Source organism: Microcaecilia unicolor, chromosome 3 (genome assembly GCF_901765095.1).
Source record: "Microcaecilia unicolor chromosome 3, aMicUni1.1, whole genome shotgun sequence".
Taxonomy (NCBI): Eukaryota; Metazoa; Chordata; class Amphibia; order Gymnophiona; family Siphonopidae; genus Microcaecilia; species Microcaecilia unicolor.
This window is the reverse complement of record NC_044033.1, coordinates 6,177,259-6,199,979: the sequence shown is the minus strand read 5'-3', so window position 1 is coordinate 6,199,979 and position 22,721 is coordinate 6,177,259. Positions and strand designations below refer to the sequence as shown.

Below are 22,721 nucleotides of genomic sequence, written 5' to 3'. Positions count from 1 at the left end.
TTGTGGAATATGTTGTAATACGCTGTGGAACTGCCCTCTCAGCGAGAAGAGAAATAGACATTCTCATTTCCTTGATCCTTCGCGATATAGCGGGTTAGAAACAATGAAAAACTTTTACGCCTACTGGCTAGAAGGACAAAACCAATAAGAAAAAACCGATTGGGAAAGGTGAAAACTTTAAACTACAGCAGACCGAAAAGAAGTTACCAACCATAGAAGTATTCCACACATAGATCTACTTGCTGCAATGGCTACTGGGAAACACTGCTTGAAGAGGAAAACTTTATAGAAAAAGTTATGGCTACTAGAAAACAGAACTTTAAGAGTCTGTTCACCTAGTTCACCTAGCTGGTGGACGAAGCGGGAGGTACAGGTGCAGGACTCCTTTAAGAAACCGCTTTGACAGTGGATGCTGCATAAGCGTGCGGTTGTCAACAGTATCATGCATCACTGATAGAGCTGCCAAATGAACTCTAATGGATGAGTAAGACAGACAAGATTTCGCAAGATGCAGAAGATATTCCAAAACATGCAAAATGGATACTGTTTGTGGAATGAAGTGGCGAGAGGAGTACCACAGAGTGAACCGTCGCCACTTTGATTCATAGGACTTTAATGTAGATTTCTGTCTGGAAGCAATTAAAACTTGAAGTACTTCCTGCGAAAATATCAAAGATGTTGCAGACCCAGTAACCACGCCATAAGTTTGAGTGACTGGGGGTCCGGATGTAGAAGGGTGCCTTGGTTCTGCGTAAACACCTAGTGAGATGATGGAAGAAACGCATAAAGAAGGCTGAAAAACCCCTGCTGGACGTTGGCATCTGTCCCTGTCTCCGTCAAGACTGTTGCTGAACGGAAGAAGCAAGAAATGTTCGTGAGCCTGAAGGCAAAAAGAGATAGCCCTGAAGTGTCGCAGTGAGGAAGTAAGGCTGAAAAAATGAGAGTCCATTCACCTAAATGCAGGGTGACACAACTAAGAAAAAATGAGTACAAACTCAAGAGTATACTCTTAACTCCTCCTTGGCGGATGACATAACCCATTGCCATGGCAAGGACCAACATAGCTCTCTCCGCCTTGTTTGTCAGTAGGGAAATTCACCCGAAGGTAAAACGAATTGCTGAGGTCCCCCAGAAAAAAAATATATACAAAAAAGCTTCTGCCAAAAAGTGTACTGCACGAAGCATCCCAATGACAGAACTAAGGTTCTTGAGATAACTAGATGACACTTAAATAGCGCGATTGATGACCCTGAGATTCGCAATAGGATGAAGGAAAATTCCTTCTTGGGCATTAGAAAGTAAAATTGCATTCTGCAGAATAGAGCGAGGAAATGGCCGAAGGCCCAAGGTCACCAAGAAAAATATAAACTGGGATGTTTGCAGAGGAGACAAAAGACTGTGCGCCAACTTGACTAAACAAAGAGAAAATCAGAGATATCTGATGAGAGATCAAATGAGAGATCAAATGAGAGGCCTGGCTACAATCACCACCCAACCTAGAGACTGTAAGAAAAGCAACACCCAGTGCGTGACCTGAGAACTCTGCTGATAAGACTTTCTCCAATTAGGCAGTCGTCTAGGTAAGAATGAAATGACCCTAAGAGCGCAATGAACATCCTCTTAGATCTATAAAAGAACGGAAGAGAGAGTACTGCTGAAAATGACCGGTTAATGCATAAGCAAAAAACTAGCCATTCTCTGGATCCTGAGGAGAAGAGGAAGGGTGACCAAGGACACCAGTTAAATAGGGCTACAAACTCCAACCCTATCTCTATGGCGTTCCATAGTTGGGTAAGTTCTGAATATAGAAAGTTCTGAATATAGGAGTCCACCAGCTATGGTAGTACGCTCCGGACAGAAAAAAATTGTCCCAGTATGAACGTCTGATTCACCGGCCTGTAATTTCTTGGATCTCCCTAATCCACATACCACTAATCCACGTACCACGGTCATGCGTCCTCCCTCACTGAGATGTAGATTGTAAGCTCCTTTGAGAAGGGAACGTCCTTCTTTGTTAATTTGTACAGCGCTGCGTAACCCTAGTAGCGCTCTAGAAATGTTAAGTAGTAGTACCAGACTCACACCCAATAGATATGAATGTTGAGCTTGTTTCAGGTTAAAACACCGAACCTAGGCCCAGGGTCCCCGGTGTTCCTAGTGGTGAACAGCCATGGCAAATATTGTATGCGTTAGTTTGCAGAATTACTGCAAAGCCTTGCTTTTGGAGCAGAGATTTCTGTTTGATACTCTCGTGAGAGGTTTTTTTTTTTTTTTTTTTTCGTTTTTTTTCTTTAATGCTGTTCTGGCTGTAGAAAGGTGGACATTTGAGCTTCCCCAGAATGGCAAAACTTATGTACCTATGCCCATTAGATATGAATGCTGGACTTGATGGACTTTAGGCCTTACCCAGCATAACCATACTTATGTACCTATGGTATAAATACACAGGAAGTGAGTGAATCCCCTTCCAATTGAAAGAACACTCTGGAGTGAAGGCGCATAGAATGAAAATGAAAAAGGACAAACTTGGAAATTACCTGTAACAAAAAAAGTGAAGTTGTGCCACAGCCACTTGGTGAAGGCAGTGTAGACAAGACTGTATCTGAATTCAAGAAAGCTTGATATAACATCAGGTCTCTAAGGAAGAGGAAGAGATAGCAGATGGTATGTATAGGCATACTGGACCAAACCAGGATGTTTATAATCTGCCAATGCTGAACTGATAGAGTAGAGACAAACACGAGTAGATGGTTTGAGGACCGTCCACTATCTTTAAGTGAAAGGATGACTTTATTCTCTAAGTGACCATATGTCCTGTAAAAACCAGAAGAAAGCTAAAATGAAATATGAGAGGCTTCAAGGCAATTGGAAAAGAAGGGAAGACATGAATAAAGCATGCCTGCTAAGGCAGCTGAGTGACTGGGAGCTTGGTAGACAGGACTGTCCCTCAGAGAATATGAAAGAGCTGATATATCCCCATGGCATCTGAACAATATACTGTATGCCTCTAGAGAAGGCTTCTTAAAGTCGGAAAAAGAAAACACTGTATAACACTACAGCCATTGAGAGTGTCTGTTAAGTTCTTAAAACACTATATTACATCATAGGCATGGAGTAAAATGCTTGAAAGGAACTAAGATATTATGGTCAGAATTGCAAAGTACCAATCAATTGACTCTTAGACAATGTAGTCCTATTCACCAGGGAATGAGAAAGACAGAAATTTACTCTATGCCTATAGAAAAAGTTTCTAAAGTTCTTAAAACATTGTATAATACTACAGCTATTGAGGAAAATGCTTGAAATGAATTATGATATTATGATAAGATGTAGATTTTCCACCAGGCAATGAAAAAATGACTGAGCACCAGAAAAAACTAGTGTTAACAACCCCGTGATACATAGAAATTTAAAACAAGAAAAGCTTGTTATATATCCATATATGAAAGGAGCCCCCTTTCAACCAAATATTGCCTGCTGATGTGAAGAGCATTTTAGAATACGCCGTTCAGCACATACAAAAGTGTACACATCTTGGAGCCGAACTGCTCTATGAACTGCAGCCTTACCTTCAGCAGAGAGATCCCCGACTGATAAGATGGAGGGAGAAACAAAATGGCCGCCGTTCGCTCCACTGGCCCTGTGGCGATCGTCGACAGCGCGCCCGACACCTCCGAACAAGTGGAGCCCAGTGGAACGGCGAAGAAACAACAGCCGGCGAAAAAGGCCCTGAAAAAACTGGAGGCAGCACCGGACCCGAAGAAACCTTGAAGGGAGAGCAAAATTTACACATTTCGGCTGCGTGAACTGCGCGACGCTGACCGACAGCAGCTGTTTGAACTTTTAAGCCATATCGGAAAAAACAGGTGGCCGCGCTTACGCGGTTCGCATCTTTCTTTTTTTTTTTTTTTCATTTGTTTAAACTGCCGCCGCCAAAACGCAAGAAAATGGAGGAAATTAAATCTGACGAGAAAAATCGCTGTTTAAAGTCACAGATACTGAATTATTTTCTTCTGTTTGGTTTTTTTTTTTTTTTTTTTTTTATAACCCCTCAATCATAATAAAACACTGGAGCTGCCTGCTCGTTAGAAGTCTGGGGAAAGAAAGGCTGCTTCTTTGAATTTCCTTTTATTTGATTTAATTCTTTTAAAGCAGCTACCTGTTAAAAGTGGCTGCCTCTCCCAAAGACGGTACACCTTTCCAGAGAAAGGGACGGCCCTTCCCTGCTAAGCCAGGGAGATGGGGAGGAAGGGGGGTGGACTCGAGACACCCGAATTTAACACCCCCGAGGCTGTCAAAGAAAGAAGAGAAAGGAAACCCTGTCAAGCCTCTAAATAAGATTCCAGGCACAGAAGAATTATCACAAATATCTGTAATATCTAAAGAGAAAAGGAGAGAGACTAATGGGCTCACTTCCTACCTGCTGGGAGACTGAGAAAATACTGAGGCTAAGGTCACATGGCCAGGGCTCCTATTGGCTCTCTAGAGTCAGAGTTTTTTCTGTCTCCACCTGCTGGTAGGCGAGCACAACCCATCAGTCCAATCCTGGTCCGGTCTGGAGGGACGCTAAGGAACCTTTGGTCTTTTCCCAGTGTGGCATTACTTATGTACTAATGTACTTAGCAGCCTAGCAAATTTCCCCAATGAAAGCTAACAATACAGCCATGGCTCTGACATTATCAGCCTGGAGAGGACCCTCCTGGACATCCCAGGTGTATTGTAAAATGAACCCCGGCAGGTCCAAAACCCAAAAAGTTCTTCATATGGACTCCTGAGTACCGAATGTCAGCGTGCTCTGCACAAGCCAATCGGCCAGATAGGAAACACACAGACTCCTAAGCTGCTCAGCGATGCTGCAAGTACCACTAGACACTCAGGGAACACCCTGGGTTGCCTGGGGAAAAAAAGTCAGTGGTAGTAAGGGATCATCATTCTGCCACAGAGTGTTACAGGAAGGCAGCCAGGTAGCAAATCTTCCAAAAGACTGAAAGAATCAGTGGCGTTCTGACCCTAGCTGAGATACAAGGCAGATCGCCGATGCGACCCCCCTCCCCCCCCCCCGGCGAAATGATACCTCTTCCCCCCCCCCCCGCGAAATGACACCCCCTCCCCGGGTGCACGCCGCTAAGGGGGGGGGGGCGTGCCGCGGCGCGCGCCTGTTGCCCTGTCTCCGAGAAAGTTCGCAATTCGCATGTGTTCACTGCTCCCTCTGAGTCTGCCCCGGAACAGGAAGTAACTTGTTCTGGGGCAGACTCAGCGGGAGCAGTGAACACATGCAAATTGCAAACTTTCTCGGACTGAGACAGGGCAACAGGTGCGCACCGCGGCACCCCCCCCAGCGGCGTGCACCCGGGGCGGACCGCCCCCCCCCCCCCTTGGTACGCCACTGGAAAGAATATCAATTCAGTGAGAAAAAAGTATACTCAAATCATTTTTATATTTCACAGAGATGGAGACAAATTAAAAGGGTATATGAATGAAATTTATATCAGAACTAGATTAAAATAAAATAGCAGTTAGAAAATAATAAAGAGGGTAACTTATTAATGGTAATTGTCCATTATCTGCCACAGAGTCCATTTTAAGTAATAGGCCCTACAGCAGATAACCCAGGATTAACCATGGTAAAATTATGTATAATCATACCTGATAATTTTCTTTCCATTAATCATAGCTGATCAATCCATAGACTGGTGGGTTGTGTCCATCTACCAGCAGGTGGAGATAGAGAGCAAACTTTTGCCTCCCTATATGTGGTCATGTGCTGCCGGAAACTCCTCAGTATGTCGATATCAAAGCTCCATCCGCAGGACTCAGCACTTAGAGAATTACACCCACGAAGGGACACTCTGCCCAGCTCACCACCGCCGAAACGGGGGAGGGGAATTAACCCAGCTCATCCCCACACAAGTGGGGGAGGGGAATCCGTCCAGCTCATCCCCGCGGAGCGGGGGAGGGACACCACACCCGCCGATGCGGGGGGATCTGGCTTATCCTGCAACCGCAACCGCGGGAGGAGCTGACTGACCCTAACACCGCCGAAGCGGGAGGGGTACAAAGCTGCCCTACAGCCGCACGAAGCGGGAGGGAGTGCCGGCAGAATTTATGTCTCAATCCAGCCCCGTAAAACGGAGGGGAGAGGAATGCAGCAGCTCACTGTAACACAAACTCGTCTCAACTCTTGAAGAATCCAAGTGAAAGAAGAACTTGAACACGAAGTCCTCCTGAAGTAACTGAAGGCTAAACTTGAACCTAAAATTCAACCAGAATATAAACAGTACAGATATCTGGGAGGGGCTATGGATTGATCAGCTATGATTAATGGAAAGAAAATTATCAGGTATGATTATACATAATTTTACCTTCCATATCATCAAGCTGATCAATCCATAGACTGGTGGGATGTACCGAAGCAGTACTCACCCAGGGCGGGACATAGAAATCCCTGACCTCAACACTGAAGCTCCAAACCGGGCCTCCGCCCGTGCAGCCACAGTCAAACGGTAATGCTTGGAGAATGTATGAGCCGAAGCCCCCGTTGCCGCCTTGCATATCTCTTCCAAGGAGACGGATCCGGCCTCTGCCATCGAGGCCGCCTGAGCTCTCGTGGAGTGAGCCTTCAGCTGGATAGGCGGCACCTTCCCCGCGGCCACATAAGCCGCTGCAATGGCTTCCTTGACCCATCTTGCCACTGTAGGCTTAGCAGCCTGCAGACCCTTACGAGGACCTGCAAACAGGACAAACAGATGATCCGATTTCCGGAAATCATTGGTCACTTCCAAGTATCTGATGATGACTCGTCTCACATCCAGATATTCAAGAGCGGAGTACTCCTCTGGGTAGTCCTCCCTACGAAAGGAAGGGAGACAGAGCTGCTGATTCACCTGGAAGCGAGAAACAATCTTGGGCAGGAAGGAAGTCACTGTGCGAATAGTCACTCCTGCCTCAGTGAACTGCAGAAAAGGCTCTCGACATGAGAGCGCCTGGAGCTCGGAAACTCTTCTGGCTGAAGTGATAGCCACCAAAAAGACTGCTTTCAATGTCAGGTCTTTCAGAGATGCCCTCGACAAGGGTTCAAAAGGCGGCTTCTGCAATGCTCTTAGCACCAGGTTGAGATTCCACGCAGGCACCACTGAGTGCAGAGGAGGGCGCAGGTGATTAACTCCCTTGAGAAAGCGCACCACATCTGGCTGCGAAGCCAGGGAAGCACCCTTCAGGCGGCCCCTGAAGCAAGCCAGAGCCGCTACCTGGACTTTAAGGGAACTGAGCGACAGGCCTTTCTCCAGACCTTCTTGCAGGAACGCCAACACTGAAGAAATTGGAGCAGTGAAGGGAGAAAGTGAGCCTGCTTCACACCATGCTGCAAAGATACGCCAAACCATGGCGTAAGCAGTAGAAGTAGAGCGCTTCCTCGCTCTCAGCATAGTGGCGATGACCTTGTCTGAGAAGCCCTTCTTCCTCAGACGCTGCCGCTCAATAGCCAGGCCGTAAGACCAAAGGGAGAGGGATCCTCCATCACCACGGGACCCTGATGTAACAGGCCCTGCTCCACTGAGAGCCGCAGAGGATCGTCGACTGAGAGCCTGATCAAGTCCGCATACCAGGGACGTCTGGGCCAATCCGGACCCACCAGGATTACCCTGCCGGGATGCTTTGCCACCCGGTCTAGCACCCTGCCCAACATGGGCCAGGGCGGGAACACATAGAGGAGCTCTTGTGTCGGCCACTGTTGGAGAAGAGCATCTACTCCCAGGGATCGAGGGTCCCGTCCTCTGCTGAAAAAGCGCGGCACTTGGCAATTGGCCGATGACGCCATCAGATCTAGGCTCGGCTGGCCCCAGCGCTTCGTGATGTCCAAGAACGCCTGAGCAGATAGTTGCCACTCTCCGGACTCCAAGGTATGGCGACTGAGAAAGTCCGCCTTGACATTCATGACTCCGGCAATGTGGGCCGCTGAAAGCTGCTCCAGGTTCGCTTCCGCCCACTGGCAAAGACTCATAGCCTCCTTGGCTAGAGGGGCGCTCTTGGTACCTCCCTGGCGGTTGATATAGGCCACAGCCGTGGCATTGTCCGACAGGACCCGTACAGGCTACAACACCAGTACCGGGATGAACTCCAATAACACCAACCGAATGGCTCTGAGTTCCAGGAGGTTGATAGACCACTTGCCTCTGCAGGAGACTAGAGCCCCTGCGCTGTCCTTCCCAAGCAGTGGGCTCCCCAGCCCATCAAAGAGGCGTCTGTCGTGACGACAATCCACTCCGGGGTCACCAGAGGCAATCCTGCAGACAACTTGTCTGTCTGCGTCCACCAGCTCAGCGCCTTGCGCACTGCTGGGTCCACGGGAAGGCGCACAGCATAATCCTCCGACATCAGAGTCCAGCGCAGCAGCAGAGATAGCTGTAGTGGTCTCATATGAGCCCTGGCCCAGGGCACTACTTCCATCGTGGCCGTCATAGAGCCCAACAGCTGCACGTAGTCCCAAGCCCGAATAGGAGAGGCTACTAGGAACTAGTCCACCTGAGCCTGAAGCTTGACAATCCGATTGTCTGGCAGGAACACTCTGCCCACTTGGGTGTCGAATCGAACTCCCAGATACTCCAGGGACTGAGTCGGGCGCAGCTGGCTCTTCTTCCAGTTGATGATCCATCTCAGGGAGCTCACAAGAGCAACTACCCGGTCCATAGCTTTGCCGCACTCTGCATAAGAGGGGGCTCGGATCAACCAGTCGTCCAGATAAGGATGGACTTGTACTCCTTCCTTTAGCAGGAAGGCCGCTATGACCCCCATTACTTTGGAAAAGGTCCGCGGAGCAGTAGCCAACCCGAAAGGGAGGGCTCTGAACTGGAAGTGTCGTCTCAGGACTGTAAAACGCAGAAAGCGTTGGAGAGGAGGCCAGATGGGAATATGCAGGTACGCTTCCTTGATGTCCAAGGAAGCCAAGAACTCTCCTGCCTTCACTGCCGCTATAACAGAGCGGAGAGTCTCCATGCAAAAGTGCCTCACTTTCCAGGCCCGATTGACCCCTTTGAGGTCGAGGATAGGCCGGACAGAACCTCCTTTCTTTGGAACCACAAAGTAAATGGAGTAACGTCCCTTGCCAATCTGATTTTTTGGCACCGGAACGACCGCACCCAGGCGGATCAGGTTGTCCAAGGTCTGCTGCACTGCCACAGCTTGACCGGAGACTTGCAGGGAGAGAGTACAAACCCGTCTCTTAAGGGTTGGCAGAACTCTAGCTTGTAGCCGTCTCTGATGACTTCCAGCACCCACGCGTCTGAAGTTATAGTGGTCCACTCGCCCAGAAACGAGGACAGCCGTCCTCCAATCTGCACTGGGGCGTGGACCAAGGCCCCGTCATTGGGTACGAGACCCTGGGGGAGGACCGGAGGGAGCACCTCCGGGACGGCGGTCTCTGCGAAAGGAATGCTGCTTGGGGGAGAAATTCCTCTTGAAGGAAGAGGGGGCAGAGGAACCCGACTTGCCCGGGCGGTACCGACGGGCTTCCAGCAACCGTCCTCTGGAGGTACCGGGACGAGTACTAGCCCGAGCTCTGACCTCTGGTAATTTCTTGCCCTTAGACGTGCCGAGATCGGTCACGATTTTGTCCAGCTCGACCCCAAAGAGCAGCTTGCCTTTAAAAGGCAATCTAGCCAGGCGGGATTTAGAGGCGTGGTCAGCAGACCAATGTTTCAGCCAAAGCCACCGCCGCGCAGAGACTGTCTGAGCCATGCCTTTAGCTGAGGCTCTCAAGACATCATACAGCAAGTCTGCCAAATAGGCTAAGCCCGATTCCAGGGCCGGCCAATCAGCCCTCAAGGAAAGATCCGAGGGGGAAGCCCGCTGCACCATAGTCAGGCACGCCCTGGCCACATAGGAGCCGCAAACTGAGGCCTGCAAACTTAAAGCAGCTGCCTCAAAGGACGACCTTAAGGCCGCCTCCAATCTTCTGTCTTGGGCGTCCTTTAGGGCCGTGCCACCTTCCACCGGCAACGCCGTTTTCTTAGTCACCGCAGTGATTAAAGAATCCACGGTAGGCCACAGATAGGCCTCACGTTCACTCACAGCCAAAGGATAGAGGCGGGACATAGCCCTAGCCACTTTAAGGCTCGTTTCCGGGACATCCCATTGAGCCGCATGGCTCATGCACGTGGAAGGATCTAGGCGGGCGCTTCGTCCCCAGCATAATGGCAGAGCCAACAGGGGCTGAGGGAGAGACGTCCTCCGGAGAGGAAATCTTCAAAGTGTCCATGGCCTGTAACAACAGGTTGGGCAAATCCTCTGGGCTAAAAAGCCGCGCTGCAGAGGGGTCATCCGCTCCATCCGAGCGGGGATCTATCTCCTCCAAGGAATCCGCAAAGGACCGTTGGGAGACCTCAGACACGCTGCCCTCATCTACATCGGAGGAGACAAAGTCCTCCAAGGCCTGGAAATCAACCCGAGGGCGTTTACCTCTGGGAACCTCAACCTCTTTATCAGAAGAGGGAGCAGGGGCAGCGTTTTGCATGAGGAAAGCCTGATGCAGCAGCAAAACAAACTCGGGGGAGAAACCCCCCAGACTGTGCACTTCCGCAGCCTGGGCAACAGCCCTAGACGCACTCTCAACCGGCGCTCGCAATAGCGGGGGAGAGACATGCTGCGCATCCAAAATGGCGTCCGGCGCGAAACTCCGCGAAGGAGCCGCGCGGGAAGAACGGCGCTTAACTTTAGCCGCTTTGTGCCGTCGCCCAAATTAAGGGCGTTCATGGCATTAATGTCTCCAACCTCAAGGGCGGCCCACGAAGAAGCCGTCCGAGCCGCGTGGCCGGCCAAGATGGCGGAGGCGAGGAGCGGGGGATGGGCGTTTATGGCGGGAAAAAACCGCCACGCCGGAGGAACGACCGGGACATTCATCGGTCACTAAACTGTCACCCATCAAGGGCGAATCAGGTTGTAAAACCCCCGCATCCCCTCTAGAAGCGCTCCAGCGATCCGGGGAGCGACCCTTTGCGCCCTCGCCCTCCGACGCCATATGCCACGAGGAGAAGAATCGGGGAACCCCCTGCCCGCTATAAAAAGGTAAAATTACCTGCTTGCCGCTCCGAGCTGTAACGAACTGGTGTCCCAGTGAGTAGCTGCAATGAACGTTTAAATAAACGTCGAATTAAACGCCTTTAAAGACGTTTAAAATTTTTTTTTTTTTTTTTTTTTAAACGGAGCCAGCGGGAGGGGGGAGAAAAGGAGGGACCTGGCACCACCAGGTTTGCACTTGCTCAAAAGAGCCCTCAACCCCAGGCCTCAACAAAACCTAAGGATTAGGCTTGGAGGCCTAGCCAGAGCTGCTGCTGTGTGTGACCACCACCTGCTGAGATAGAGAACATACTGAGGAGTTTCCGGCAGCACATGACCACATATAGGGAGGCAAAAGTTTGCTCTCTATCTCCACCTGCTGGTAGATGGACACAACCCACCAGTCTATGGATTGATCAGCTTGATGATATGGAATAGCAAATGATGTCCAAAATGAAGAACTTGGTAAGGAGAAAGCACAGGTTTTAGGTTCAGGTTTCTTTTTATTTGATATAGGGCCAAAAGGTACATGCTGTCACAGGACTAAAGCAGTTGTTTGGGCATGGATTTCAACGCTCATTTATCAGCAGATGGGCATTGAAATCCATCTCCTGTGCTACCACTACCAAAATAAGGCAAATAGCACACCAATGCTACTTTCTCCCCTTTGGTAGATGCCCTTCACTTCGAATGTAAGGAAGACAATACCTCCAGAGAAGGCTGTATGCATGAGACTGAAATGCTAAGGCTAGAAAGCACACTGGAATCCTGTCTTGACAGAAGGTACTGCTTAAATTTTTCAGAAAGAGTTATTAGGAAATTAGACACACAAAGATATGAAATCAAGATATGTTGTTCTCTCTACAATGGATATAAATAGCTGTTTGTTGGTGACAACAGTTGCTGACAGTTTTCAATGCTATTAAGACAGCAGGCCGTACGAGAACAAGGACAGTGGCAAGAACAAGGCTGGAGAGAGCACAGCACAAACTCCGTTAAGCCTCATTTTGGCTTTGTGTGTCACAGTACAGAAATGCAAGCAGCCCAGCCCAGGCCTGAATGGCTCTGCAGTTAAGTCACCTTTCTCTGCTGGAAATAGCTAGTGCTGGTTGTGAGTGGAGGGAGCCATACATTATTTCCAAAGATGATTGTATGACAAGACTGCGGTCCTGATCAGGATAGCATATGCCATTCAAAGGACTACAATCAGCCCTGTAGTTCTCAAACCACTTCCACCCAGCGCTGGCAAGTCGTTATCTTAAAAGTAAAGAAGCCCATCCTAAGACAAGCAAACCAGGAAGGAGGAGTATACTTCAGGAATCAACCTACCAACAAAAACATTACTTATAATCAATTTTACTATGTAGATGTTTATCAGATGCACTGCATGAGATCAATCCTGGACATTAATGCTAAGTCATTTAAATGATTTTCTTTCTAGAACTAAGCTTACTGCCTTCTGGACACACAGCAATGTCAATTCAATCAGCCAATAAAAAAAAATGATTTCTTTCCCAGAAAACAGCTAAGCACAACCTTGCATGCATTAAGGGCCCCTTTTACAAAGCTGTGGCCTGCACTGGTGTCGGTGCATGTTTTTGACACACACCAAAGCTCCCTTTTACACTACACCTGCAAGAAACTGCATGCCAGGCCCTTCTTGAAACCTTCTTGCAAAAAAAAAGGCAAAATGTGAGGCAAGGAGAACTTAAAAGGCAAAAAAGCACATTCTGCACACCAGGATTCAAACACTCTTCAGACCCAAGTATAGGCCAATGACAGGAAGAGCTTCTGTGCTTGTAATAGGGTGGTAATCATGTCCTCCAGATAATCTCTCTTCCGCAACTGCAACCGCTCAAGAGCCAAGCCATAAAAACTGAGATGGCTTGTCTATGAGCACTAGCCCCTGGGAGAGGAAATCTGCAAGTCGTGGCAGTTGAAAGAGGCCGTCCATCAGACGCAGCACACCAGCCACTGTGGCCAGTGCAGGGCCACCAAAATCAACTAACCCGGTTGAAGGATCCTGTGCAGAACCCTCCTGATCATCGGTGGGGGGGGTGGAAGATGTACAACAGATTCTCCTTTGACCATGACTGGAGAAACACATTGATCCCCTCGGAACATCACTCTCTTCTTCTTCTGACATGAGGTCCAGGGCCAGAGTCTCCCACCTGTGGACCAGCAGCCAAAAACACCTTCAAGGACAACTCCCATTCCCCCTGAGTTCCTGCTCAGGAAGTCCGCCTGAATGTTTAACATTCGGCAATGTGAGCTGCCAAAAGGACAGGAACATGATGTTCTGCAAACTGAAGGAGAAGGTGAGCCTCTGCTGCACGCTGAGCACTATGAGTGCTGCTATTGATTCATGACACCACCATCATGTTGTCCAACAGGACCCGGACTGGAAGCCCATGGAGAATTTCCTGAAAGGCCTTCAGCACCTTTCAAACAGCTCGGAGCTCTAGCCATCGTGCCTCCATCTCCAACCAGATTCCCTATGCATAGCAGTTTTAGAAATGACCCCCCCCCCCCCAACCAGAAAGGTTGGCATCCGTGGCCAGCACTAATTACTGGGAGGGACCCCAAAAGCACTCCCCGAGAGAGGCAGGTGGATTACATCCACCAGTGCATGCTGAGCTTTGCCTGTGGGAGCCAGGGAAGCCAACACTGGTAGTTTCGTGACATCAGAGACCACCAGGACAGAAGTGATAACTGCAGTGGTCTCAAGTGCACTCTCTCCAATGGAATCACCTCCAAGATCGCCTCCATGGAGCCCACAACTTGGGAATAATCCCAGGCCCGAGAGCAGGAGCAACAGCTGAATCTGGCCCTGAAGCTTGTCTCTGGAGTTTTGGCAGGAAGATCCTGCCCTGATGAGTGTGAAAACAAACTCCCCCATGGTATTCCAGATTCTGGGATGGTGTCAACTGGCTCTTGGCAAAACTGATGACCCAGCCGAGGGACTGAAGGAGAGAAATTATCTGAACCTTCACCCGAGGACGCCCTGATCAGCCAATCATGCAGGATGCACCTTGACCACCATGAGTGGAGGAGTGGCCTAGTGGTTAGGGTGGTGGACTTTGGTCCTGGGGAACTGAGTTTGATTCCCGGCACAGGCAGCTCCTTGTGTCTCTGGGCAAGTCACTTAACCCTCCATTGCCCGCCGTATTGAGCCTGCCATGAGTGGGAAAGCGCGGGATACAAATGTAACAAAAATAAAAAATAAATAAAATGACCTTGAAGGTGGTCCTGTGTGCCCTAAACAAGCCAAACCGCATGGCCTGGAACTGGAAGTACTGCCCCAAAACAGCAAACTGATGGAACCGCTAGTGAGGAGGCAAAATAGAAATGTGCAAGTAAGCTTCTTTGAGATCCAGCAACGTGAGAAACTCTCATCGATGAACGACCACAATGACTGAGCAGACCATCTCCATGTGGAAATGCCTAACCCTCAGAGACTTGTTGACCCGCTTGAAATCAAGGACTGGTCCAGAAGGAGCCGCCCTCCTTTCGGACCACAAAATAAATGGAGTAACATCCCCCGAACCAGACAGGGACAACGGCCCCTATGTCCTGCAAGGCCTGCAGAGTGGAAAGCACAACCGCTGCTTTAGCAAAGAGTTGCATGGGGACTCCAAGAAAAAATCTGCGATAGAAGAGGAAAACTAATATGTCATATTCTCCGACAGTGTCAAGGACCCTCTGGTCTGATGTGTTCCTGGTCCACTCTTTGAAAAAGTCCACAAGATGACCCCTGACCAGCGGGTTTGGAAGAGTGAACTGGGAGCATTGTATAAACCTGGAAGATGTAATGGGCCAATTTGACAAACTGAATACAAGCAAATCGCCGATACCAGATGGTATAGATCCCAGAGTACTGACAGAACTGAAAGATGAACTTGCAGAACTATTGTTAGTAATATATAATTCATCTTTAATATCCAGAATGTTACCAGAACATTGAAGGGTGGCCAATGTAAAGCTAATTTTTAAAAAGGATTCCAGAGGTGATCTGAGAAATTGTAGACCAGCGAGCCTGGCGTCAGTGCGGGGAAGAATGGTAGTGACTATTATAAAGAGCAAAATTACAAAGCATATACAAAGGCATGGATTAATGAGACAAAGCCAACATAGATTTAGTCAGGGGAAATCATGTCTCACCAATCTATTACATTTCTTTGAAGGGGTGAATAAACATGGAGATAAAGGTTAGTCGGTCGATACTGTGTATCTGGATTTCCAAAGATCATTTGGCAAAGTACATCGTGAATGACTCCTGAGGAAATTAGGAAGTCATAGGATAAAGGGTAATGTTCTATTGCAGATTAAGAACTGGTTCAAAGAAAAACAGAGTAGGGTTAAATGATCAGTATTCTCAATGGAAAAGAGTAGATAGTGGGGTTCCGCAGGGGTCTATGCTGGGACTGCTGCTTTTTAATATATTTATAAATGATCTAGAGATGGGAATAACTAGAGAGGTAATTAAATTAGTTGATGACACAAAGTTGTTAAATTGCAAGAGGAACTTATGAGACTGGGCATCCAAATGGCACATGACGTTTAATGTGAGCAAGTGCAAAGTGATGCATGTGGGAAAGAGGAACCCAAATTATAGCTACGTGATTCGAGCTTCCACATTAAGAGTCACCACCCTGGAAAAAGTTCTAGGTATCACCACTGATTGATACATTGAAACCCTCTACTCAGCGTGCAACAGTGGCTAAGAAAGCAAATAGAATCCTAGGAATTATTAGAAAAGGAATGGGCAGGGAAACAAAAATGAGAATGTTACAATGTCTTTGTATTGCTCCATGGTGCGACCGCAGCTCGAATACTGTGTGGAATTCTGGCCATCACATCTCAAAAAAAAAAAAAGATATAGCAGAATTAGAAAGGTACAGAGAAGGGTGATGAAAATTATAAAAGGGATGGGATGACTTCTCTTAAGAGGAAAGGCTAAAGCGACTAGGGCTCTTCAGCTTGGAAAAGAGACAGCTGAGGGGAGATATGATAGAGGTCTATAAAACACTGGTAGACCTGAATCACTTGTTCACTTTTTCCAAAAATACTAGAACTAGGGGGCAGGCATGCAATGAAGCTACTAAGTAGTAAATTGAAAACAAACCAGAGAAAATATTTCTTCACGCAACATGTAATTAGACTCTGGAATTTGTCAGAGAATGTGGTAAAAGCAGGATACTGGGCTTGACGGACTTTCAATCTGTCCCAGTATTGCAATGCTTATGTTCAGGAGGTGGTAGGGGTAAGGAAATATTCACTGGCTCAAAAGACCCATGAGCTACTAGTGGGAATAGGTCACAGTAGAAGTCCAGAGAAAGGGTAGACTGGCCCCATTTCTGTCCTGAGCCTGAGTTTGGGAACCACTGAGCTAAGGGTTTGTGTCTTTCAGCAAGATCTCATCAAGAAAGGGAGAAATCAACATTAATTTCCCCTTAGCCACTGCACAGTTGGATATAAAAAATTTGGTGACGGATTAGACACAGCAGACAGTCTTGCATAAACAAAAGATCTTGACTTTTCACATATTAAAGTCCTAACTACAGAAAGCAAAATCTCTCAACTATCAAACCTACTGATTCAAGATTACTGTACATAAATGTAATCCAATAAAAAATAAAAAGCATCAGAGCTAATATAACCTTCTGGCATAAGAAATTACAATTAGATCTGCAGTCCTTCGCTGGTTGCTACTATACACTATTTTAGGATCAGGTAAGGAAGTGAAGGAGCATTTTCTGGTCTCCCCCTTCAGATACCCTTTCTGCACTTCACAACCTTGTGTGTCCTATCACCATTCTCAAAGTGTGACCTGCAAAAGTGCACTGGGTGGTTCATTCCCCTGAGCTTGTGTTCTTGCACTGCATCCTGCTTACTGTGGTAACATTTTATAGTTTACAGCTCTTTGTCACAAGCTTACTGCCTTCTCACCACAAAGATCCATGAATGGCAACAGCATAGAGTTAAGGGGCCCTTTTACCAAGCTGCGGGAAAAAGGGCCCTGCGCTGGCGGTGGGAGCTGTTTTACCGCACGCCAGGGCCCTTTTTACCACAGCGGGTAAAAAGACCCCAGGCACACATGGCCATGTGGTAAGAAAACTCTTACCACATGGCCATGCGACAGGGAACCCCTACCGCCACCCATTGAGGTGGTGATAAGGGCTCCCACAGTAACCGGGCAGTGCACGGCGATGCCCAATTGCCGCCGGGTTACCACTGCGCAAGTCATATCCGTGGGTTTTATTTTTCCCCAGAAATGGCGCGCTGTCAGGGCGGGACTACCGCTAGCAGCTACGTTGGGCCGGTGGTAGTCCCGTAAGAGCAAACGGTAAGTCCGCGTTGGGCTTACTGCCTCTCTGTAAAAGGGCCAGTAAGTGAGATGTAATACAGTCAGCACCACCACTGCTCACCCTGAATGCTCAGCATCTGGCCCAACTTCAGCGCTGCTCCACGGACCTTACACAGAGTCCGAACAATCCTTTCTGCATTTGCTTCGGACAGAAAAGGGCTGGAGTCCAACACGGCTTTCTTTCCTGCGAATATTGAAAGCAGAAAATATTTAAATTATATGCACAGGCACACATATTGTTTAAGACTGATTATTTCTGATCAATTAAATTTCCACCCTAAGCTACTTATTAGTCCCTTCTCACCTCAATTTAGTCCAGTCTATCATTCCCACCCCAAACTCTTCCTCACCTGGAAGCAAGAACGGCCAAGTCACCTAATGAGGAGAGGAACAAATTCTGAGCTCATGCAAAATCCAGCAATAGAACAGTATATGGACCTGGATTTTGTTGTTGTTGCTCCAATATTTTTTTATTGTGTTTTATAGAAGGACCTGGATTTTATTGTAGCTTTGGTGCTGACAAGCTGAAATGCCCATCTGGTTTTTATTTTTGATGCTATTTTCATGCTTTAATTTTGTTACCTGCTGGGAAAAAGTATATTCAGACTAGTAGGATAAAAATGTGGGAGGATAGAGATGCAGGACAGCCAATGATAGTCACCTAAAATCTATGTAACTTTAATCTTCCAGTTATTAAACATAATCCTATCTGACAGATCTCTAACTGTATAAATGGGGGGGGGGGGGGGGGGGGGGAGGTAGAGTAATTTCTATAAGGAGCTGCCTAGTTTTCAGTAACAGGAAGGTGTAGTCATTTATGCATGTAAGCAGCTACTTACGTGCATTAATGACTTTTTACAGAACACCAGAATATAGGAAATAAGATAATGAAAAAGTGTGTGCTGTGATTTGATGGTGTGTACTTTGCTCATGGGTGTGGGCAGAGTTTAGGTGGAGCACGGGCAGAGTGTACAGGTATGTGTATAAATTATAGATGTCTTATTTGCATATGTATTTGTTAAGACCAAGAGGAAAAGAGGAGTGGGAACAGAACCAGGCTATTCAAGAACAGACAAGGAACAGTCAGATTTCAAAAATTCAATTTATTGAAGAATCTACAAGGTATCCTGTTTCGGCACTGCAAGTGCCTTCCTCAGGAGTCTTATTACTTTGTTTCAGGGAACTACTTGACAAAGCATACCAAACAGAGTCACTTGAAGATTCTGACGCTGCTGTGCACTTTTCTAAAGCGCACAGCAGCGTCAAACTCTTCACTACTATCCAAAGGTCTTTCTCAAGACCAGAACGTTTACTATCATGTGACTATCTGGTATGCTTTGTCAAGTAATTCCCTGAGACAAAGTAATAAGACTCCTGAGGAAGGCACTTGCAGTGCCGAAACAGGATACCTTGTAGAGTCTTCAAATAAATTGATTTTTTGAAATCTGACTGTTCCCGGTCTGTTCCCACTCCTCTTTTGCTCATGTGATTATCCGTGGGACATTGGTGTTCTTTGCCCACTTCGGTGGTCTTGTTGTCTTTTGTTAAGACCAAGGCACAGGCATTTTCAACAGCAATAGGGCTGAATATCACAAAGGCATCCATTGTTGTAGAAATTGGAAGGGTGAAGTAAACAGGTCTCTGGCAAAGCACAGCTCAGTTTCTTGACGCATTTTAGCATAAGTTAAGGAGCTGAATGAGCCAGTGCCCTCAACATTAGGGAGCCATCTTGGATCTCACCAGCGCCGTCTTATCCTCTTTTAAAATGTATACTAACCAGATGATATTCAGCCAGCAGCGGTCTGAGGATTTTAAACGGTGATTATCTCCAGCTAATTTAGTCCCGGGTTTTTTATAGGCATTCATGTCTATGCTTGATATCGGATAGTACCAGCGTTTGTATCTCTTATTCCATGAGAATTCTGGAGGCACATATGTATACGTCAATTTGAAGACCCCTGAAGAAGGCCAGTTGGCCGAAACATGGACCGTGTAGGGTCCTAATAAAAAGATTTTTGGTGCTCTTACTCTTTGCAATTTGTATCTGGTCTATCTTGGTTATCTTCCGTTCTTTTTGTTGTTTCCTCTGACGTGGGGTACCACAAGGATCAATACTGTTGCCTATTCTATTCAATATCTACCTCAAGCCACTAGCCAAGCTGATTCGGTCAATGGATGCTCAGTTTACATCTATGCAGATGATGTACAGCTACTTATATCCATTGAACCTGACTTACCTACAACCCTGAATAAACTGGCTACCTAACTTCAAGAATGGGCTAAAAACAACAAATATTGCCTGAACCCAAGCAAAACTGAGCTCCTATGGGTCCCTAACACAAGTGGGCATATACCTGACGTCAGACTCTAGAATACACTCCCAGAAAGGCTTCGCTTAACACGACTATCTATATTTCAGGAAGCAGGTGAAAGCTTGGCTTAATAGAAGAAGTAAATGATACCGGCTGCACATACTATAGCAGAACATGTTTACCTACTCCTACCCTAGCTAAGATAATGTTCAAGCTCCTTTCTGACCTCATTTGCAACTTTCTTTAAATTAATCCCCTTATTTTCTTACTCCAGTTACTCTATTTTATCTATCTATATTTTCCATCTTTGCTTATACCCTAGGCTGTCTATGAAAATGTTTTATTATATATTGTGTTGACATTGTAATGTATCATACTGTAATCATCTATTGCTTTTTGCTTGTGTTTCACTTATTCTGTACACCGCCTTGAGTGAATTCCTTCAAAAAGGCGGTAAATAAATCCTAATAAATAAATATAGAATAGAGTGGGTGTACAATTACAAAAATTACATATTAAGTCAGAGAGAAATAGAACAGTGAGTGAAATAAGCATAATTTTTGCTGTTGACACTGAACTAACAAAGTTACAATTATTGATTGATTTACATTAGTAAGAATTTTTTTGTAGTTATTTGTGGATCTGATATGTTTTGGAAGGGAGTTCCATCACTTAATGCCTTGGTAGGAGAACCCAGCCACAAGGACTGATTTATAGACTACTTTCTTGCAGCTGGGGAAGTGAAGGAGAAGGTAGTGTCTTGCCCTTATGATGATTGAGTTGCATGGGGGAAGATCTACTAAAGGCTGCATGTAATGGGGGGCCAAGCCATTAAGTATTCGGAAGATAAATCCACATATTTTGAAAATAACTCTGGCATTATTTGGCAGCCAGTGTAATTTTTGAAGTAATGGAGTAGCTCACTCAAACCAAGGTGACCTGTAAACAAGGCAAGCTTCTGTATTCTGCGCTGTTTGATCACAGGCTGTTTATTATCATTGTTTATTTATGACATTCATATCCCACATTATCCCGACAACAAGCTTTCAGTTCAATGTGGCTTACAGTTTAGATTAAAAATAGAGACTTTGAATTTCAACAATAGTGAAGTAGTATGATGAAGTGGCTGACAGTAACAGATTAGTAAAATAAACTACAAATAATGTTTGTTCTATAAGTTTTTGTGGTGCTTTCTATAAGGCCCCCGCTTGCTGCACTATCTTTGATGGGTCGGGGTCAAGAGAGCAGGTAGCTGGTCGAAGGTCTCTTAGGATTTTGTCAAGGTCCTCCTCTGTTATTGGGTTAAAAGAGTGCCATATGTCTGTGTCACGAGGGGGTGAATTTTTGCTGTCCTGGTTAGCTGACTGGAGACTGGGTGAAACTGTCTGTAAATCCTGGCAGAGACTTTTAATTTTGTTGGCAAAGTATGAAGCAAAATCACTGCCATTCAGTGATATTGCAACGAGAGTTGTTTGCAAATTCATTCTGTAAGTGTAAGTTGTATGTAAGCTACATTGAACACAAGCATACTTGGGATAATGTGGGATACAAATGTCAATAAATAAATATATAAATCGTCCCGTAGTGCCCACGAGAGCTTATTTGGATCCCAGCCATTATTTGATCAGAACCGATATCACTTTTGTTTACTCCTCCATACACCCCCAAAAGCAGCCCCCTCTTTCATGGCACCCTCCCACCCTACCTCCTCCCATTCAAAGAATGCCCCCCCCCCCCCCACAGAACATCCCCCCCAATCCAACCATAATCTAGGCAGGCTTCCCGAGGCCTATATTAGCTCCCTGGTGGTCAAGTGGGGTTGATGGGGGCAGGAGCAAGGCCCACTCGATCCTGCCCCTTGCAGGTGCCTCCAAAAAACTGCTACTGCGAACTCTCATATGGCAGCTTGTGGTACTTGTACCAAGAGGTCACGGCAGTCATTTTCTGGAGGCAGCTGCAAGGGACAGGAGTGAATGGCCCTCACTCCTATCCCCATCAACCCACTGGACCACAGGGAGCTAAGGCAGACCCAAGAGGGGGTCCATCTAGACTATGGAGGGGGGGTTGGGGTGATGTTCTGAACGGTGGCCAATATTCAGTGCTGGAACCTGCATACCTAACCCAGCCAAATTAGGATAGCTTTTGAGCTGTCCTACCTTAGCTGAATAATGCCAGCTGAATAATGCCAGCATCTGCATAACCGCTGGCTCCTCCCCAGTGCCGCCCCTTATACCACCCCCCCCAACCTGCCCACTTTTAACATGGGCGGTTAGAGATAATATTCAGGGGCACTATCCACTGAATATTGGTGGTTGGGCATCTCATCGCAATTTAAGCAGGTCAGAGAATCTCCTGCCTGCTTAAATCGCTCTGATTATCAGTCGGTAAGTATCGGTGCATAAAGATAACAGTGTGGTGTGCTGGTATTTGACTGAACTGCAGAAAAGGCAATTTGAAAAGAATAATGTTTTGCTACGTTTCAGTGTATCAAAGTTTCTGTGCTATAGAAACTGAATATGCTTCTCTGACAAATACGGTGGGCCATTTTGGGGAGAGCTTTTTTCTGTGGAACCCCAGGTCTGATCTGGCCAATTTTTGAGTATGATGTGTTTATTCACTGGTTTTTCCTACACACCAAATTTGGTCTCTCTGCATTACAATTCAGTTATTTTGCCCCCTGTCAGTCAGACATTTTTGAACCCTTATCTATAAATGTAATTTGTTTACAAATTATTGGGTTGGAAAGAATATAAAAAGGACTTTAGCCAGTGAAATCCATATGCACATCACTGCAAAAGGCTTCCTCAATGTATTTATCAACCCCCTAAAGGCAGGGGTTCTTAACCAATGGAACCCCCATCCCCAAGGGGTGCGGGAAGAGGTCAAACAGGGTTCGAAGAAGGGTCTTGAAATCTGATGGAATTTATTTAAACCTTTTAGACAGAGTAAAGGCAGTTATGCTTGGAATGCCCTCCCGCCGGAGGTGGTGGAAA

The 22,721-nt window shown here is 46.8% G+C and overlaps 1 protein-coding gene across 2 annotated transcripts in view; it reads right to left on the bottom strand.

Moving 5' to 3' along the window:
* The window catches only part of COQ8A (coenzyme Q8A), a 224,570-nt gene that overhangs the window by 73,925 nt on the left and 127,924 nt on the right, over nucleotides 1-22,721 (bottom strand). For both annotated transcript variants that reach the window (XM_030195735.1, XM_030195736.1), the window contains exon 6: nucleotides 17,478-17,600. In XM_030195735.1, coding sequence (XP_030051595.1) covers nucleotides 17,478-17,600 — 123 coding nt within the window. The remainder of the gene's footprint in view (nucleotides 1-17,477; nucleotides 17,601-22,721) is intronic.